Raw genomic sequence first — 20,536 nt, forward strand, 5'->3', positions numbered from 1 at the left:
CATCCAGCCCCATAAGGGGCATTAATTCTGGTGAGAGCATTTACACACTATAGCACTGAGTGGCGCACCGGGGATGAAGTTTTCTAATTGAAGACCCGCACTGTTTGCACGAGTGAATCAAATACTCCCTATTGACTTTACGCATCAATTACAGCAATAGTCTGAGGAGGCAGTATTATTAAGCCAAACATTAACTTTGGACTTATATTGGACATAGATGCGTCTTCATGCGATTATTGGTTGAACATATTTCTGATCCCTGGTTGTTCTGATCCCTAGTCGCTTTTTTTTGCACTTTCTTTGCACGTATTTGCACAGTTTTTTCTGAACTAGCACACTGTTGGATACTAACAACATTTTCACCTATTTTGTATATCTAAATGAATGTTTATTATATTTTTGGTATTCACTCATAGTATGCTGACACGTATAAGATAATTTAATATCTATTTTGGATTTAATTATGATGGAACACACATGTTGATTCAATATTGATCACACATATATTTTTTAGTTTTTTTTCAAGGATATACTTTTAGCATATATACTTTTAGGATATATACAAAATTGTTTTAGGAAATTTTTGCACGCTATTGTTAATAGCATTTCTTTTTAAATAACACCAGTTTGTGTAAAACGAGAAACAAGGGGGGGAGGTGACTAACCTCAACGGGACTTTTACCGGTATCATATAATAACCAAAAGAAAAAATCAAATAACAATCATTCAAAAAGATTTCTTAGAGAAGAAGAAAGATGGTTATTTTATATAGAGACAATTTTTATTATACAAAAAACATCAAATTTTTGTTAAAAACACAATACATGATTATTTCCATACAGTACATTCGGATCAGGAGAGAACACTGATAAATTCGATCAAAATAACGAGGTGCTCGACATGTTTCACTCATAAGGCGAGTTTCTTCAGGAGCTTTGGATACTTTAAATAAATGTACAACTGCATGAAAAAGAAGGATATATAGAACAAAATAAAGATTAAATAGTACATTGTATCATTGTATAGAATAGACTGGTGGGCAAGACAAACAAACACACCAATTAAACTAATTGCTAATTACATAGGATTGTTAGAAATTAAATATATGCATGTAAAGAAAAAGGGGAAACAAAACAGGTTGGTCAATAATCGAGAAGACTGAGGGGTCATACACTCACCCAGTGTGTATTCACATATCTGAAGGAGATCACATAGTGTACTGCAGTATGGAAATCCTCAATAAAAATGGAGAAATAAGGAAAAGACACCCAGTTCAAAAGGGCCTGTAAGGAGGTGCTTCAAATAGCGGTTTACAAATATGCTGAAAGAAGAAAAAAGATTTCCAAAGTGGATTAGGAAAACTAAAGTATGTGCTAACAAAAGGTCGCTCAAATTTTGCAACTTCAAGAGTTGCATAGGTTAGTGTATGATTTGAGTAATAAATTCAGAGTTAACTACCTGATCAGATCCACATTGAAAAGCCTGAAAATATGTCAGGGAATCCGAAAAAAGCCAAAGGTGTAACAGCTGGTGTCCAGAATAATCAATGGAGAGTATCATCCTATTCAATTGCACAGCAGGTAGAAAAGTGCTTAATGTTCACATAGGGCTAGCGAATCTGGTCTGCATAAAAGAGACAGACCAGCAAACAAAGCCAGAAATTAGTTACATTACACAGTGTTGCTGAAGTTCAGTATCAAATGTGAGGCTGAAGCCTTAATATACCAGAGAGACCTCAAACATACCTGTTAGCACAGACAGAATAACCAATGTCAAAACCTCCACTGAGAGAGAGTAAGGCAGACAAGCTGCTGCCTTATGAAGCCCTCCTCCCAAATTAGCAGGCGTCTGGGAACGCCCCCGATGGGCGGGCGGAAATACTATCCACAGCTGAGTCTCGGAAGGAACCGAGGGGCCATTTTGGAAAGTCCACAAAGCCATCCACAGTGATGGCAAAGAGGAAACTTCCCAAAATACACCTACCTACGTTCTGTGTACAAACGGAGATACAGAATAAGCCACATACACTGGGGGAATCTAAAGAAAACTGTGCATAGATTAGAATGAAAGAGCAGTGAGAGGAAAAGCCAGGTAGTGAGAGTGTTACATTCCTAAGCTCTGATGCTGAACATCAGTGGAAAGGAACAATACCGCTGTCCAAATCATCTGCTCATTGATTACTAACAGTGAAGGACAGTGATCCACCTTCATTGAGGAGCATATAAAGCTGCTTCTATATGAAGGGGAGACTGTCCTATACTATGAGACATTATAGTAGCCAACCCAGTGCAGAACAAAAAAGGGGACTTATATACATACAGCTAAGTTCCAATGGATCAGGTTGGCACGGGTCTGTCGTAAAGCCCGGGGCGCCCATACAGGCTTCAATTCTAGGGTGTCTCATCCTTATATTTCTGAAGTTTAAATTTTAAAGATATTCTTAAAAATAGAGTATATAACCAAATAAATTAAGGCTAGAATAAGATAGCAGAGAATTTATCTCACTCTAAAGTGACACAATTACTGCCAGGTGAGTATTTAAAGATACCCCAGTCTCTCGATTAATCGACAATTGAGTCATGTAAATTTATACATAAATGCACTTATGTATAAATTTACATGACTCAATTGTCGATTAATCGAGAGACTGGGGTATCTTTAAATACTCACCTGGCAGTAATTGTGTCACTTTAGAGTGAGATAAATTCTCTGCTATCTTATTCTAGCCTTAATTTATTTGGTTATATACTCTATTTTTAAGAATATCTTTAAAATTTAAACTTCAGAAATATAAGGATGAGACACCCTAGAATTGAAGCCTGTATGGGCGCCCCGGGCTTTACGACAGACCCGTGCCAACCTGATCCATTGGAACTTAGCTGTATGTATATAAGTCCCCTTTTTTGTTCTGCACTGGGTTGGCTACTATAATGTCTCATAGTATAGGACAGTCTCCCCTTCATATAGAAGCAGCTTTATATGCTCCTCAATGAAGGTGGATCACTGTCCTTCACTGTTAGTAATCAATGAGCAGATGATTTGGACAGCGGTATTGTTCCTTTCCACTGATGTTCAGCATCAGAGCTTAGGAATGTAACACTCTCACTACCTGGCTTTTCCTCTCACTGCTCTTTCATTCTAATCTATGCACAGTTTTCTTTAGATTCCCCCAGTGTATGTGGCTTATTCTGTGTCTCCGTTTGTACACAGAACGTAGGTAGGTGTATTTTGGGAAGTTTCCTCTTTGCCATCACTGTGGATGGCTTTGTGGACTTTCCAAAATGGCCCCTCGGTTCCTTCCGAGACTCAGCTGTGGATAGTATTTCCGCCCGCCCATCGGGGGCGTTCCCAGACGCCTGCTAATTTGGGAGGAGGGCTTCATAAGGCAGCAGCTTGTCTGCCTTACTCTCTCTCAGTGGAGGTTTTGACATTGGTTATTCTGTCTGTGCTAACAGGTATGTTTGAGGTCTCTCTGGTATATTAAGGCTTCAGCCTCACATTTGATACTGAACTTCAGCAACACTGTGTAATGTAACTAATTTCTGGCTTTGTTTGCTGGTCTGTCTCTTTTATGCAGACCAGATTCGCTAGCCCTATGTGAACATTAAGCACTTTTCTACCTGCTGTGCAATTGAATAGGATGATACTCTCCATTGATTATTCTGGACACCAGCTGTTACACCTTTGGCTTTTTTCGGATTCCCTGACATATTTTCAGGCTTTTCAATGTGGATCTGATCAGGTAGTTAACTCTGAATTTATTACTCAAATCATACACTAACCTATGCAACTCTTGAAGTTGCAAAATTTGAGCGACCTTTTGTTAGCACATACTTTAGTTTTCCTAATCCACTTTGGAAATCTTTTTTCTTTCTTCTTTCAGCATATTTGTAAACCGCTATTTGAAGCACCTCCTTACAGGCCCTTTTGAACTGGGTGTCTTTTCCTTATTTCTCCATTTTTATTGAGGATTTCCATACTGCAGTACACTATGTGATCTCCTTCAGATATGTGAATACACACTGGGTGAGTGTATGACCCCTCAGTCTTCTCGATTATTGACCAACCTGTTTTGTTTCCCCTTTTCTTTACATGCATATATTTAATTTCTAACAATCCTATGTAATTAGCAATTAGTTTAATTGGTGTGTTTGTTTGTCTTGCCCACCAGTCTATTCTATACAATGATACAATGTACTATTTAATCTTTATTTTGTTCTATATATCCTTCTTTTTCATGCAGTTGTACATTTATTTAAAGTATCCAAAGCTCCTGAAGAAACTCGCCTTATGAGTGAAACATGTCGAGCACCTCGTTATTTTGATCGAATTTATCAGTGTTCTCTCCTGATCCGAATGTACTGTATGGAAATAATCATGTATTGTGTTTTTAACAAAAATTTGATGTTTTTTGTATAATAAAAATTGTCTCTATATAAAATAACCATCTTTCTTCTTCTCTAAGAAATCTTTTTGAATGATTGTTATTTGATTTTTTCTTTTGGTTATTATATGATACCGGTAAAAGTCCCGTTGAGGTTAGTCACCTCCCCCCCTTGTTTCTCGTTTTACATTTGAATTTTGGGATGTGGTATCATTCAGTTTGGTAGGCTTCTCTTCATATTGTTAATCTTGTAACACCAGTTTGTGGTGATAGGTCAATTTAACACACCACTGATAGGGTTTAGCGCCATAACCTTTTTATTTTATACTCTTCATTTCCCTCTCCTCCCTACTAAGGAGGTGAGGGCTTCAGGCATAGGCAGCTCTAACCCAGCATATTTTCTTTTCCTCCTTCACTTCTTTTATATTTTTATCACATTGGAGATTTTGCTTTGTTTTTTTGGTTTTTCCATAGCGCGACTTTATTTAGTCAGTGAAATAAAGCAGATTTTTTTTTTTTTTTTATAATGGGCTATTGGTTACTGGTAACCAATAGCTGTCTATAACACAGAGATACAGCACTTCACACAAAGTCCTCATCAGTGGCTCGAATTGAGATTCAGAGTGGAGAGTCCAGCAGGTGCAGATCTGTCATGTGATCCAGCTGCACCCATCGCATTTCATCATAGCCGTGGGTCGCCTGTGACGTCTAGGACGAAACACATTGGGTTGAGCTGGATCAGGTGACATCTCCAACCACAGAGGTCGCTCATCTTGTCAGTTGGAAACGTTCCCTTGTGTCAAATGATTTACATGCAAAATTTTAACAGACGTTTGGCGAGGGCAATTCATGGATTTTAAATATTGGATGTTTTGAATACTGCACAATGTAGTTTATTAGCCTAGTCTATTCTGATTTCTGAACCCTACATGCTCTGAGATTTGGTTGTGGAGGAGTACCCTGTATCGTGAGGATTGTTACCAGATGTTTCTGGTGTTTAGGAACCACTTTAAGAGCATTTGATTTCTATATACATAGCGGTCCACACCTGATGGCAAGGGTCAGTGAGTGCATTACTATCGGAGGATCTATCCTAGCACTTTATTTTGCAATCTGCACCTGTTAAACTCTACATCTCCATTCGAGCCACCAATAAGGACTTTTCATGTTTCTGAAGTGCTGCATTTCTATACAATATATAAATTTAGTAAGGGTTAAAAGTAATACAGAAACATCTTACGCACCAGGCTCTTTATGTTTAATTCCTTCTTCCATATGTGGGAAAACGTTCTTCAATGCCTCCAAGATGTTACAAAGGGTGTTCTGAAGCAGAGGCTGGATAATGCAGGAAAGTGCCTGTCCAGGGGAGACAACAGCTCTCTGTGACGCAGGCACAATTTTCTGCATGGCAAACATGAAGTCTCTAGCAGTCATTTTAATAGAAGACACATCAAGCTGCAGCTTCTCTGTTGTTGTGTAAATCTGAGGGTAACGCTTGCGTAAAGCGCACAAAGCAGCTTCCGCGCACAGAGATTTTACGTCCGCCCCACAATACCCTGAAAAAGAAGAAACAGAATTATATATACGAAGAGGCACATATCCAACTCATAATGTACTGTAACACAATGCAGCTCTTACCAACACATTTTTCCGCCAGTTCCTGCAAAAAAGTTTCTGATGGCTGTGGATTCCATTCTTTTGTGTGAATTTTCAGAATTTCCAGACGTGCCTGTCAGCGGGTAAATGGCAATTACAAAGCATGAAATGCTGCAGATCGCATTATATATTCATATTTCATTCCTCCACCTTCATATCTCATCAAAAGATTGAAACACTAATAGTCAACTACTGTAGTACTGACACCTTGTGTAGGTTCCCCCTCCATCACCTCAGTTGCTGGCAGGTCAATACAGTCAGGCTCGGTTCACACTGCAAAGCGACTTTGATGCGATTTACAGTGCGACTTTGCCTATTCTATGAGGCCAAGTCATACTGTAAAATCGCAGTAGTAGCAAGTAGCGAAGGAGCCTTTTCCAAAAATCACACCATGAAGTATTGAAGCCAACGAGATTTCCCATGCCAATGTGATTCTGTGCGACTCAAGTCACTAGTCTAAACAAGGCCTGAATTTTGTTATGCTATGAAATGGAATCTGGTGCTGGACCCTAGTCAGTGCAATTTACACTACAAGTGTTCTTAATGGCAGAAGGTGTTACAAGAAATTTTCAGAAAACGGTATATGATTCGTTTATGTAGGTGCTGTGCATTGCAAAAGATGTGCTATTCTACATTATCTCATGCAAAACATATTATTAAAATAATGGGATCTAGGATTTGTGGGACGGATGATGAACTTAAAAAAAAAAAAAAAAAAAAAAATTACTTACATCTCTGTCAGGCAAGCTGAAGAGGAACTCCCGGTCAAAACGCCCAGGCCGCCTCAAAGCAGGATCAATAGAGTCAAGTCTGTTCGTAGCTCCAATTACAACAATCTCTCCCCGACTGTCCAAACCATCCATAAGAGCCAGCAATGTGGAAACAATGGAACTAAAAGGTTTCAGGGAAAAGTATTAAAACACAATTAGTTCTCCCATAGAAACTACTCAAATACAGTTGTGCTCATAAGTTTACATACCCTGGCGGAATTTATGATTTCTTGCCCATTCTTCAGAGAATATGAATGATAACACAAAAAACATTTATTTTACTTGTGGTTAGTGTTTGGCTTAAGCCATTTATTATCAAATAACAGTGTTTACTGTTTTTAAATCATAATGGCAACATAAACTACCCAAATGACACTGATCAAAAGTTTAAATACCCTGGGGATTTTGGCCTGATAACATGCACACAAGTTGACACAAAAGGGTTTGAATGGCTATTAAAAGGTAACCATCCTCACCTGTGATCTGTTTGTAATTAGTGTGTGTGTGTGTGTGTGTATAAAAGGTCAATGCGTTTCTGGACTCCCGACAGACCCTGGCATCTTTCATCCAGTGCTGCACTGATGTTTCTGGATTCTGAGTAATAGGGAATGCTAAAGAATTGTCAAATGATCTGCAGGAAAAGGGTAGTTGAGCTGTATAAAACAGGAAAGGGATATAAAAAGATATCCAAGGAATTTGAGCATTCCAATCGTCAGTGTTCAAACTCTAATCAAGAAGTGGAAAATTAGGGGTTCTGTTGAAACCAAACCATGGTCAGGTAGACCAACCAAAATTTCAGCCACAACTGTCAGAATGCAAAGAAAAACCCACAAATAACGTCAGGTGAAATACAGGACTCTCTGAAAACGTGGAATGGCCGTTTCAAGATGCACAATAAGGAGGCACTTGAAGAAAGATGGGCTGCATGGTCGAGTCGCCAGAAGAAAGCCATTACTCCGCAAATGCCACAAAGTATCCCGCTTACAATACACCAAACAGCACTGAGTGATGAGACCAACATTTAGCTTTTTGGCCACGACCAATAATGCTACATTTGGAGAAGAGCCAACGAGGCCTATGATGAAAAGGCGCAGGAGGTGGATCGCTGATGTTTTGGGGATGTGTGAGCAAAAACGGCACAGGAAATTTGGTCAAAGATGAATGCAGTATATTATCAAAAGATACTGGAGGAACATTTGTATTCATCAGCCAGGAAGCTGTGCATGGGACATACTTGGACATTCCAAAATGACAATGATACAAAACACAAGGCCAAGTCGACCTGTTATTGGCCGAGGCAGAATAAAGTGAAAGTTCTGGAGAGGCCATCTCAGTCTCCTGACCATCATCATTGAGCCACTCTCGGGAGATCTCAAAACATGCAGTCCATGCAAGGCAGGAGTAAAAAACAGTTGATCGATAATAAATAGCTTCAGCCAAACACCAACCATGAGTGAAAGAAAAGTTTTTTGTTATTTATATTCTCTGAAAAATAGATGTTGCTTAGATGCTCACAAACATTCCACGGAAAAAAATAAATAAAATTTTTAACATACTGATCACAAGTCAGTGTCCCTGATCACTGCCACACCAACTAAAAACACTAATGCTGCTGTTCGAAGTGAGGTTTTGATGTTGCTTCTGCCCAGCAGTTGTATGGAGATAGGTGGGGGGGGGGGGGCCCCCCATCTTCCCCTCAATCGTCTCCATACCCAGCAAGTGACAGGACATGATCGCCACTTTCACCACTTTTTTTTTGTTATCAGTCACATTTTATCTTGTAGCGGACCGCCCACTGAAGAAGGGAATACCGGGTTTATGGCAGCTAGCTGCTGTCATAACGATACACTCCTTCAAACAGCCAATGTAAAACTGCGACAGGCGGTCCATAACTGGTGTGTATATATGTGTGTTAAAAATAAATGAGTTAAAGCGATACAGTGCCGAATCCCAAAAAGTGGTCTGGTCTTTGGCCAGCAAAATGGTCCGGGGCTGAAGTGGTTAAGAAAAAAAAAAAAAAAATTTTTTTCCCCCCTTCCTTTTCCAAATTACAACTTCAAAAAACAAAAACATGCCGCTCACTAAATACCTTGAACTGTCTAGTTTGAAAAAGGGAGTAATTTGGGGGATATATGTACGGTCCTGGTGTTTTCAGGGTAAAAAAATAAAAATAAAATAATTATACATATATACCAAAGTTTGACTCTAACTTTCCTACAGACTAAATAATGTACACCGATTTGGTTTATTTTCCACCAAAAAATAATGTAACAAAATACACCTGGCCTAAATTTCTGAGGAAAGGCTATTTACAAAATGTTATAACGGAAAAAAAAAAAAAAAAAAAAAAAAAAAAAAATCAAAACCCAGTGGGGATTAAAATAAACACTGTCACTGGAGAATACAATGGGTGGGCAGGAGGGATCCCACTATCAGCATGATCTGTGTTGATCGGGAAATCTAGCAAATTTCTTTCCTGCAATCCGTGGTTAAGGCTAGGTTCACATTGCTGCGATGCGGGAACGCCGCGAATCCGCGGCGTTTTCCCGCATCGCATACCTCCCGCCGGCAGTTCACACTGCCCTATGCGGACGGCTGGGGGTGTCAATGTTATGTTAATGACACCCCCAGATCCGTCAGCATATCGCTGTGCGATCTGCCGACTCGCACAGGAATCGGATCGCATGGTGTGAACCCCCATGCGATCCGATTCCGTTGCGGACCCAAAAAAGGGTCCCGTGCGAGTTTGCTGCGGGACCGCTGCGAGTTCAGCCATACTATCTGTATGGCTGAACTCGCAGCGCTACGGAGATCGGATGTGATTTGCTGTGCGAATCACATCCGGTTCTCCCCCCGCAGCGGTGTGAACCCAGCCTTAAGGAAAGAAATTGGCTCGGTGTTTAGCTTGCTTTAATTGATCTGACATCCAGTAGGCTGCCAAGAGCACCAGCAGCTTCATACTCGTTTGCTTCAGCTCTGCTTACCCAGGTGTTAATAAATTAAGTGCCATTAAGCTGCATGAAAATAGAACAGTCTATAGTACCTGTGAATTTGGTCTTGTCTGCTTGATCGGACTGGTGCCAAGCCATCAATCTCATCAAAAAAGATAATTGACGGACGCATCTGATAAGCCTAAGAAAACAGAATAAAAATGTTAGAAAGAACTGAAAAAGGGTACAGCTATTAAAGTGGAATCAACATATGATTTCAAAGGTTTCCCATAATGGTTACATTCAAGGCATGCCATGAGCTGACAGTTGCTGGTCACTGCTATTACTAGTATATATATATATATATATATATATATATATATATATATATATATATATATATATATATATATATATATATATATATATATATATAAAAAAGTCCACAAATCTATCCCACAGTTTGTAAACTTTTGCACAAACCGATCAATATCCAATTATTGGGATTTTTTTTTTTTTTTTAAACAAAAATATGTAGAATACATATTGGCCTAAACTGATGAAGGCATTTGATTTTCTACTTTTTTTATTGCATGTGTTTTATAGCAGAAAGTAAAAAAGCTTTTCCCCCAAAATTGTTATTCCGTGTACACACAGCCGGACTTGGACAGCAAAAGGTCAGACGGAATGAATCCGTCAGACAATTGGACCACGCGTGGGCTTCATCGGACCTTTGCTGTCGAAAAATCAGATGGACTTAGATTTAGAACATGTTTTGAAATCTTTCCGACAGACTCAAGGCCGGTCGAAAAATCTGTTTGTCTGTATGCTAGTCCGACGGACAAAACCCGACGCTAGGGCAGCTATTGGCTATGAACTTCTTTGTTCTAGTCTGGTCGTACATCATCACAGTCGAATCCATCGGACTTTGGTGTTATTGTGTTTAGACAAGTCCGATTCGACGGAAGTCAGTCGAAAAGTCTGACGGAAATTCAGTTAGTCGAAAAGTCCGGTCGTGTGTACATTAGTTTGGTTTATAGCACAAAAAATAAAAACCCACAGGTGATCAAATACCACCAAGAGAAATGCATTTTATTTGGGTACAGGTTTTTGCACGACCGCTCCATTGTCAGTTAAAGTAAAGCAGTGCGTATCACAAAAAATGGCCCGGTCAGGAAGGGGATAAAACCTTCTGGGGCTGAAGTGGTTAAGTTGAAGGCCATTTAATACAGTGAAATCATATGATTCATTAACAATAAAGGTATTTGCAACAACTTATTTGTATTTTTATGACTACAGTGATGAAATGTATTAATGCATAAATGATTATTTATGGGACATGTCAAGAGGAAAATGTAGAAGCCAGCTTTGATGGTTTCTTTTATTTAAAATATGTAAGCTCTGGCCAGTAATTGTTTCACTACTACGCTGACTAGTAAACAAGCAAGTGCAGGAGCCCGGACACGTGATATACAAACACTGGCCGTCCTCACCGAATGACAGTGCTGAGGGATGCACCTTCAAAAACAAGTCAGTAAAAGGAGCTTCCCCCATTTCATTACATGGCCACTTTAAGGGTTGGCCTTACATTGATATTAAAGATTCATGACATTCCTGGGCACCGTCTTAAGTCTTCCATCACTGGGTCTTAGCAGAATCATCTGTGATAAACAGAACTCACATTGGCGGTCAGTCAACCACTATGAAAACCACAGATATTAAATGCAGACTGTTGCATTTTGAATCCATTACTTTGCAGACCTACAAATTATAATACTTGGGCTGTGCTGCATGCCAACATCACGGCCTTACTGATCCCAAAAGTGTGGGTTGCATTGTTTGCTGGCAAGACTTTACAGATTGGCAATTTTAATAAAACTATTGGACGATTTTACACTATTGGAGCGTATTTTTCCCTCCATACTTTGGTCCATGGTATCTGTCGTGGCCAGTCTTGAGATGAGCAGTGCATAGAGTGCATAGAGTGCATAGATATCTGAAATACCTTTTAGATGGTTATGATCATTGCTTGATTGACCTTTCTAGAGATGGGTCAATAGGATCTGGTAAGCACCCCTATTATTGGAGGTGCAGGTTTCACAGGAGGTTATATCACTGCTGGTGTTGGATTTCTTTCAATGAGATTTCAAAGAAGATTTCTTTACCAATTTCTCACATACTCATATGGACGTTACCTATAATATACATTTGTTTTATGTTTTACTGAATTTGTATTGCATAGGCGCGGCTCTGTTTTTCTTATAAGACTTGCAGCAATTTCTGCTCACAGTAGAAATCAACAGAGGTCTAATGAGGTTGGCACAAAGCTATGGCACCTCAGAATTGACCAAGGTCACCCCACAATTCCATTACAAGTATATCACCTGGTCAAACAGCAGTCGCAGCTGACGTTCAGATTCTCCGACCCATTTGCTTAAGCAGTCGGCCCCTTTCCTCATGAAGAAAGACACTCTTCTGTCACCGATACTGCACTCATTAGCCAGGGCCCTGGCAACCAATGTTTTTCCAGTACCAGGTGGCCCATAAAACAGACAGCCCCTGGGGAAAGGAGGAGAAAAAACAAAACAAAAAAACTGATTAATGCAGAAAGTCTCCTGCAAATGTTCACTTTCAAAACCACAAAATATGCATACAAGAAACGGCCTATTAAGAACCTGCTCCTCAAGGAAGCTTAACCATGTGCCCCCAACTGCCTTGTTCTGAGAACAGACTCAGGAGAAGTATTCTTTGGCCCACTCTTAATTACCTGCAGCGCTGTCCACAGTCAACACAATATTGTACTGCTTTGGGAGCTTTGTATATCCACCAAAAATAACAGATATATTCTCACACATATGGTCTTTTATTAAATGCATTATTGCACAATGCTAAATTGTCACCTAACTGCTTATCAATGAACATCTAACATTGCTGCCTATTCCTATAAATATTTAATAAAAAGTGAAAAATGGAGGGCCACCTCCTCACTGCTACAGCTACCTTTTGAGTTCTATTCACTTTTGGTTTTCAGCCCCCCTTGCGCTTCTGCAACAAAAAGCTTTTAACTACAAATTGCAGTTACCCATTCTCAGCATCCAGAATAGAATGCATGAAGGTAACACATTGATTCTTTAGCACCCCTTTAAGAGAAATAAGGTGCTCCAAAAACCCAGACAGCTGGTAGCAGGTGGAGGTCAGATAGCCAGTTTCACTGTAGGTGGTTTAGGAGGTCCAATGCACCAAAAGGGCTGCACACATATGTAATACTACACATGATAAAACTGCAGACATACTAGGAGACAGTAGGATGTTGGAGAGTGGAAATCTGCTGCAAGAGACAGAATGGGTGCATGCAATGTGAGACAAAGATATAACAATCATTACACCCTCTTTGGAAATCAATGCTCCCCAATTCCTGGGGACTGCAAAAGATCCATAGGGCAGAAAGAAAAGGATTTTTACCCCACCTGACAACACACAAACACTAAACTTATTTTCATAATATAGAATGCTAACCTACCTTGGAGGCTGAATCTTAAACTTTTCAAAAACTTCTGGATAAAGTAATGGGAAAACCACCATCTCCTTTAATGAGGCTATGTGTTTAGAGAGACCTCCAACACTACTAAACCGTACCTATGGAAAAAAAGGAAAAAATTGATTGATTTCCTACTGTTTTTAAAAGTAACCATGCAGATTTATTTTGTAACAATTTCTATATAGCAGGACTGCGATATTGCGGCTGACACTTTGTGGAAACCAGAGACGCACTAAAAATATGCAGTCACTGTACCATGACACTGGCTGGGAAGGGGTTAAACGGCTAGGGCGATCAAAGGTTTAAATGTGCACCTAGGCAGTGTTTGTGTGTACTATGTGAGGCCCTTTTACTAAGGGAAGTGAGTTTTATTTCCTGCTTTTCAGGGAAAGAAAATACATCACTCCTGTCTTATGTGTCTGCTTGACGATCGGTGGGTGCCGACGGACATCCATTGCCTGGCACCCGCTGTGACAAAAAGGTAGCAGAAGAGACATGCCCCTTACCCAGAAGTGCAGAATCATGTGAAAAATATATATTTTTTTTTTCACACGATTCTGCACTTCTGGGTAGGGGGCATGTCTCTTCTGCTGCGATTTGTCGCAGCAGATGCTATAACTTTTGTTCAAATCAATCAATATACGCTTATTGGGGTTTTCAATTTACTAAAAATCTATAGAAATTTATGAAGAAATTAGATTTTTTTTTTTATTGGATTTATTAGGACTAGGTTTTATAGCAATAAGGGAAAACATTTTTTTTCAAGATGGTCGGTGTTTTTTACTTTATAGCGCAAAAAAAAAAAAAAAAACCCACACAGAGATGAACAAATACCACCCAAAAGAAAGCTATTTGTGGGGGTAAAAAAATATTACACATTTTATTTGGTTACAGCATTGTACGATCGCACAGTTGTCAGTTAAAAGTTACGCAGTGCAAAAAAAAAAAAAAGGCCCGTCATGCAGGGGGTGTAACTCTTCCAGAGGTCAAGAAAAAACAAAAAATTCTGTACCAAGTAAAATATGGACGCTGCCTGCTGTAACTTCTAAGAATGTTAAAATGTCTGCCTCTAAAGCCCCATACACACTATCAGTTTGTCTGTTGAGTTTTTCCTTCAGATTTACCAAAACCATGTAGTGCAAGGGCCTGCCTGATTGCATACACATTGAAACTTCTAAAGTTTGACCTCATATTATATGGTTTTGGTAAATCTGAAGGAAAAACTCAGCAGAAAAACTGATAGTGTGTATGGGGCTTAATGCCATTTCTAAGGCTTCAATGCTGAGTCACTGACACTACACCATTTCAGTTTCTTACAACAGCATTAGACTCACAGAGGTGTCAATCTGCATTGGGTCAACATCTGCTAGACTAGCACCAATTTTCATGCGATCTTTGTGAAGTCCCTTTAAATCCTCTCTTTGCAAGTTCATAGGAAGACACCTTTAAAAAAATAAAATGCAAAAATCATACAAAAATAAATCAGGTTATCAGTATCACTTCGAAAAGAATTTTCCATGGATGTTAGATTTGCATAATGTAGGGGACAAGTGAAGCACACTTATGTAAAGTATGAACCACAAGCATAAAGGGATTCCAATAAAAAGGATCAGCTCCATCAAACTAAAATTTCCATATTGGGTAGGCGCCAATAGGCTAAATTAACAGTTTGCTGTCATCTTAAGAAATTCCCAGGCTAGCAAACCTTTCACTTGTATAGCATGTGGAAGAGTGCATTTTGATAGCATTACATTTTAAACCATTACCAAATGCAATTGAAGCTTAGATGCGCAGACTAAAATTTGGTAGCATCAGAATTCATCAATTTTCTTAACAGTAATGGGAATTTACCTTCACTAGTAAATTAGATTTTTAGTAAACAAAATAAATATCCAGCTTCAGTTGTTTTATGGTGAGCTGATGAATGGACAAACAATACTTTATTATTAACCAGACGGTAATAGCAGCCTGACAAATTTGCAGAAACTGTTCCTCTATTGGATCTCATTGTTGCCTGCCACAGCAAGCACGCTGTCGGAAAGACACCAGTTTCTTTCCAATTGGTTACTGAAGACCTGTCGCTTTTAGGGACAGTGTAGTCTCAGAATTAGAAGTGGTGGGCGGGGGGTGGAGCCTTACCTGGAAATGGCCTTGTTACGGCTTCGAACCAAGCGCCTCTCAAAATGTTCCTCATCATCTGAGGAAGAGGAGGATGTGGAGTCATTGCTATGCACTGCATGTCTTCTCCTGAAAGAAAAAAAAAGTTGGCATTCTGCACATAGGTCTTAGGCGTCATACACAGGCATTACAAAAAACGAGCTGCAAAGCCACAAAAAAAAAAAAAAAAAAAAAAAAAGCGTGGGGTTCCCCCCAGGATCCATACCAGGCCCCTTGAGTCTGGGATTGATCTTGAAAGGGAACACTACACCAAAATGGGGAAAAAAGAAAAGAAAGGGGGGGCGTGAGATCTGCATGGTGACCCCATACTTTTTGGTGTGGGGTTCCCTTTTAATAGCCATACCATACGGGACTGAGTGTACATGTACACATAAGAACAGTTCAGGGGCTGCTGAAAAAATGCCCAACTGCTCTTAAAACAGGAGTTTAGCAGCGGTAGTGTACATGAAGACTTACTGGTAACACAGCACGGTCTTTGCTGCTTAATGGTTAGATCAAGATTGTGTCAAGTCATCTGATAAGGGAACTTTATATCCAGGTATTTTTAAAAGCCTCATTACTTGTGCTAGTTTGAGACGCCTGAGTGCAGAGTATTAACGCAAATCCAATAAAAAAAAAAAAAAAAAGTTTGTTTGGAATGAAAAAAACCTGTTAGGTTTTTATTGCTGTGTACTTGTTTAGGAGATTCCTTAACACATTCTGGCCTGGTGACCATTGCGATGGAGTGTGTGTGGGAAAAAAAAGGTTTTTACTGTTAATGGAACAAGCGTAAAAAGGACACCTATTAAGGTGAGGGTAGCTCCCTTACTTACAAGCTTTTCCCCATGACAGATAGCTTCCCTTCAAACTGTAACCAGAGCGAATTTTTTCTACATTTGAACATTTCATAGAGCACCACATCAACAAAAGGTGTTGAGAAGTGGGATCCATGGTTGCAGAGCCCTGGCTTGGCTCCGCTGGCATTAGTGTCTGTGGAATTTTCAATGTTAAAAAGGTATAACAATTTACCTGGTCCATGCTTTTGTACTTACAATACTAGCTAGGCATGGTAACCAGATATTTTCCTGATGGTATACTGGGAAACACTTATGCACAGGCTTAAAAGATAGGTACTGACTTGACTGTATGTATTGGGACGGTGGCATTCTCTCCAGCCACCCCCCCCCCCCCCCCCCATGTGTTAGTAGTTATGATTTATATTCTATAATCTTGAGTAAACTGCTGTATTTTGTGTAGATTCAGAAAAAAAAAATAGATATGTCCTTGATTATGCAGAGACTGAATTTTGGGTTTATTAACCATGTCTTAAGCAGTTATGTATGCTCGCACTGTTCAGGATTGCAAAGCTGCTGTCAATTGTACTGTATTTCTTCCCCCTCTTTTTATTTTTTCTGTAAAACCTACTTTATTTGTAGTTAAATTGGCCATGTGGCAAAAGAGAATACCATTTTGAAAACAAACCTTGTCTGTATGGTAAAAATAAAAAAAATAAAAATATAAAATAAAAAAAAACACACCTCACATTTTTGTTAGCAAAACTTATGGCAGTCCCCCACCGCGTGCCAATGTCACAGAGGGACTCAGAGAAAAAGAAAGAAAGAAAGAAAGAAAGAAAGAACATTCTAACCTTCCAAGACGCCTCTTGCAATATGGACTTCTAGGTCCAGCAGAACTAAACCGGTAGCGACGCTGCCTGACAGGAGACGATGCACTTGCATAAAAAATATCAGTTTTCTTATGGTGTCTGGGCTCTAAGAAAGACAAAAAATAAATATTATATACAGAAATAGTTTTATAGTAGCAGGAAACCCACATTTCAACTATATTAATGCAAATAGCTGTTTGCAAAAGCATATGAACACTTCTCTCTACTTTTTTTTGTCTTAGGACTACATTCATATGGATAAATAGTAGCTGCCAGTTCTTGCCGTCCGTAGTAAATTCTACCTGCACACACCGAGTTCAAGCAGCGGTCAAACGCGGTAAAAATGAATGGCCAGCACCATTGCTGTTCTCATGTAACTGCTCATCTGCACGATTACAGGTAACTGAAGCCTCCAACCAACCCTGGGTGCAGACTGAGTGTACCCAGGGTCAGCATCTCTGCAGAGTTCTGTCTGCACACAAACTGTGCCAAAGCCAATTGACCAGTTCACAAGAAGAGGGTTTAGCAAACGCAGCAATCTGCCGATATGCATCCATGCGAGTTTACATTAACACCTGTAAAAACAAAAATTTTAACCACTTTACGACCACCCAACGAAAGATATACTGCTGCAGGGCGGCCGCTGTGCACAAGATCACGTATTGATCTGACACCGTTAGGTCTGGGGCATGCACACGTGCCATTTAAGATTCACTCCCGCTGTGATTACACACACAGCAGGAGCCCAGCTAGCGGGTACCATGGAGTCTATGTTCGCTGGCACCCACTGATTGTTCACAGCACAGAGGCAGAACAGCGATCTGCCTATGTAAACAAGGCAGATTGCCGTTCTGTAGAGAAGGCATTGATCGGGTGTTCCTGCAAAAGGAACATGAATCAATGTCTTCCCCTAGTACAGTGATGGGGGACCTTGGCACGCCAGTTGGTTTGGAACTACATTTCCCATGATGCTCCACTACACTGCAGAGTACAGGAGCATCATGGGAAATGTAGTTCCAAAACCATCCAAGTTCCAAGGTTCACCATCACTGCCCTAGTACAAGCATCTCCCCCCCCCCCCCCCCCACAGTAACCAAGCACAAACACATTTAGTTCTTTGATCACCCCTGATGATAACTCCTTCACAGCCAGTGTCAGTACAGTGACAGTGTATATTTTATAACACGGATCACAGGTCCCCAAAAAGTGTGTGATTTTGCCAGGAAAAGGGCCTATCTATACATTTCATAGGTCTCAGGGGCAGACATCTGCATCTGTCCTATAGGTGAAACTACTTATTTCTGGTAAATGTTCTTCCTCACCTTGTAGAGGCACTTGGTAGGGAACAGCAGCTTTTCTCTGTCTCAGCTCATAACGTTTTTGGTTAAATTCCTCTCCATCTTCCTCCTCATCATCATCTTCCTCGTCATCCTCCTCCTCTTCCTCCTCCTCATCATCTTCATGGTCTTCAGCCTCCTCAGAGGAATCTAATACATTAAACCAGAGTGAGCATTTTTGCAAGCACCATATATAGAGACTAAAATTTAAATGTTTCTGGGAGAAGAAAAAACAAAAACAAAAACACAAGATCGAATTTTTAGGCCTCATACACACAGACATTTTTACAGCGGCTTTTTTTTGCTGCTTAAGAACGCCACGCCATGTTATTCGATGGGCTCATACACACCATGGCGTTTTTTGAGCTGCAAATGGCATAGGCATTTTTAAGCTGTAAAAAAAAAAACAAAAAAAAACTACTTCCCACCCGGCCAATGTATATACATATACAGCCGGGTGGGAGCCTTCTACTTCTACAGGACGTTCAAGAACATCCAGTCAGGAGGATCGTGCCCACGTAGTGGCGCGATCCCGATGTGCTCGTGTTACCCTGGCGCATCTCGGACCGGCAGAACTCTGTGATTGGACACGGCCGTCATGTGATCAGGAGGGCCAATCACAGCCGTCATTTGATGTAAACAAATAGCCGGTTGCTAGGCAATCGGCTCTCCTCACACAGAAGTCGTCGCCGAGGAGAGATCGCTACAGCCGGCTGGTGATCAGTGGAGTATAGGGCTGCAACTAACGATTATTTTCATAATCGATTAATCGGCCGATTATTTTTTCGATTAATCGGATAAAAAAAGGGGGGGGGGGAGAAATATATATATATATATATATATATATATATATATATATATATATATATATATATATATATATATATATATATATATACGCGCGCGCACACACACACATTCCTCCCCTCTCACATGGTGTCACTGCCCCACCTCCTCTCAGCGCTCCCCTCCCCCCCCTCCGGTGTCTCGGGTTTTCTCACCCCTTCATGGTGACAGCGGCTCCTCCTCGGTGTGCCGGGGTGGTGTGGGGCGGAGTCTCAGTCCAGACCCGCCACACGTGACTCGGCCGACTCCTCCAAGGGCACCCCGAAGCCGGGAGATGGATGCACGCATGTGCAGAGCCCAACCTCCAATCACAGCAGCGCTGGAAAGCGGGGGCAGAGGAAGAGGACGGGGGGGGGGGGGATGTGCGGGGGCAGAGGAAGAGGACGGGGGATGTGCGGGGACAGAAGAAGAAGAGGACGGGGGATGTGCGGGGACAGAAGAAGAAGAGGACGGGGGATGTGCGGGGACAGAAGAAGAAGAGGACGGGGGATGTGCGGGGACAGAAGAAGAAGAGGACGGGGGATGTGCGGGGACAGAAGAAGTCAGGACTTTTTAGGAAAGTTGGAGGGAAGATGTGAAGTCTCTGAGGGTTGAACTTTATTCAATCTGCTACTTGACAAGGCAGGCTGTATGGAAAGGGTTAATGTTAGAGTAATCCCCCTCCCCCCATACACAGACCCCAGCAATGTGAGGACTGAGGAACTCATCCTGCACCGTACAACAACACTGACAGACAGCAGGGAGAACTGACCGGTAGTCCAACCACGCGGGATGTGCGGGGACAGAAGAACTCCGTGATTCCTCCACAATTCATTCACTTGGGCTGACAGGCTGAACGCCACGCTGGGGGTGACGTCAGCACGCAGCTCGCCGCCGCCGGGTGTACCAAGATGGCCGCCAGCTCCGAAGCTAGGCCGAAGCCACGGTCTTTCCTAAGGCCGCGGCCCGCTCCACGGATCACATGGTGCGGACCAACTAATCGATAATGAAAATCGTTGACAACGATTTTCATTATCGATAATATCGATTAATCGTTTCAGCCCTAGTGGAGTATGAGCTGTTTTTTTTACAACTTTTTACTCACCGATCACCAGTCTAGTATAAAACACAGTGTAAACACAATGTACCCCCACATACCCAAAACACACATGTCCCCCATATATGTCCCACTAAAATCACATGTCCCAATGATTATCTGCACACATATCTACATGATCATTTGCGTACATATGTCCGTGATCACACAAACCAA

General features: G+C 40.8%; 1 protein-coding gene and 2 long non-coding RNA genes across 3 annotated transcripts in view; 1 reads left to right on the forward strand and 2 right to left on the reverse strand.

Moving 5' to 3' along the window:
• Positions 1-20,536, reverse strand: part of ATAD2 (ATPase family AAA domain containing 2) — an 89,643-nt gene that overhangs the window by 39,185 nt on the left and 29,922 nt on the right. The window contains exons 7-16 of the mRNA XM_077493290.1: positions 18,424-18,588; positions 17,084-17,207; positions 15,418-15,525; positions 14,613-14,721; positions 13,261-13,376; positions 12,125-12,299; positions 9,854-9,942; positions 6,772-6,931; positions 6,023-6,113; positions 5,629-5,940 (exon numbers count right to left, since the gene is read on the reverse strand). Coding sequence (XP_077349416.1) covers positions 5,629-5,940; positions 6,023-6,113; positions 6,772-6,931; positions 9,854-9,942; positions 12,125-12,299; positions 13,261-13,376; positions 14,613-14,721; positions 15,418-15,525; positions 17,084-17,207; positions 18,424-18,588 — 1,449 coding nt within the window. The remainder of the gene's footprint in view (positions 1-5,628; positions 5,941-6,022; positions 6,114-6,771; positions 6,932-9,853; positions 9,943-12,124; positions 12,300-13,260; positions 13,377-14,612; positions 14,722-15,417; positions 15,526-17,083; positions 17,208-18,423; positions 18,589-20,536) is intronic.
• Positions 760-1,910, reverse strand: LOC143997605 (uncharacterized). Its single transcript, XR_013277711.1, has 4 exons — positions 1,746-1,910; positions 1,459-1,623; positions 1,179-1,321; positions 760-960 (listed from the first exon to the last, which is right to left on the reverse strand). It is a non-coding gene; the product is annotated as an uncharacterized LOC143997605 (long non-coding RNA).
• LOC143997604 (uncharacterized) lies at positions 2,786-4,444 on the forward strand. Its single transcript, XR_013277710.1, has 4 exons — positions 2,786-3,455; positions 3,578-3,742; positions 3,884-4,026; positions 4,244-4,444. It is a non-coding gene; the product is annotated as an uncharacterized LOC143997604 (long non-coding RNA).

Source organism: Lithobates pipiens, unplaced genomic scaffold (assembly GCF_037356315.1).
Source record: "Lithobates pipiens isolate NorthernLeopardFrog02 unplaced genomic scaffold, aLitPip1_a1.2 Scaffold_19, whole genome shotgun sequence".
NCBI classification, from domain to species: domain Eukaryota; kingdom Metazoa; phylum Chordata; class Amphibia; order Anura; family Ranidae; genus Lithobates; species Lithobates pipiens.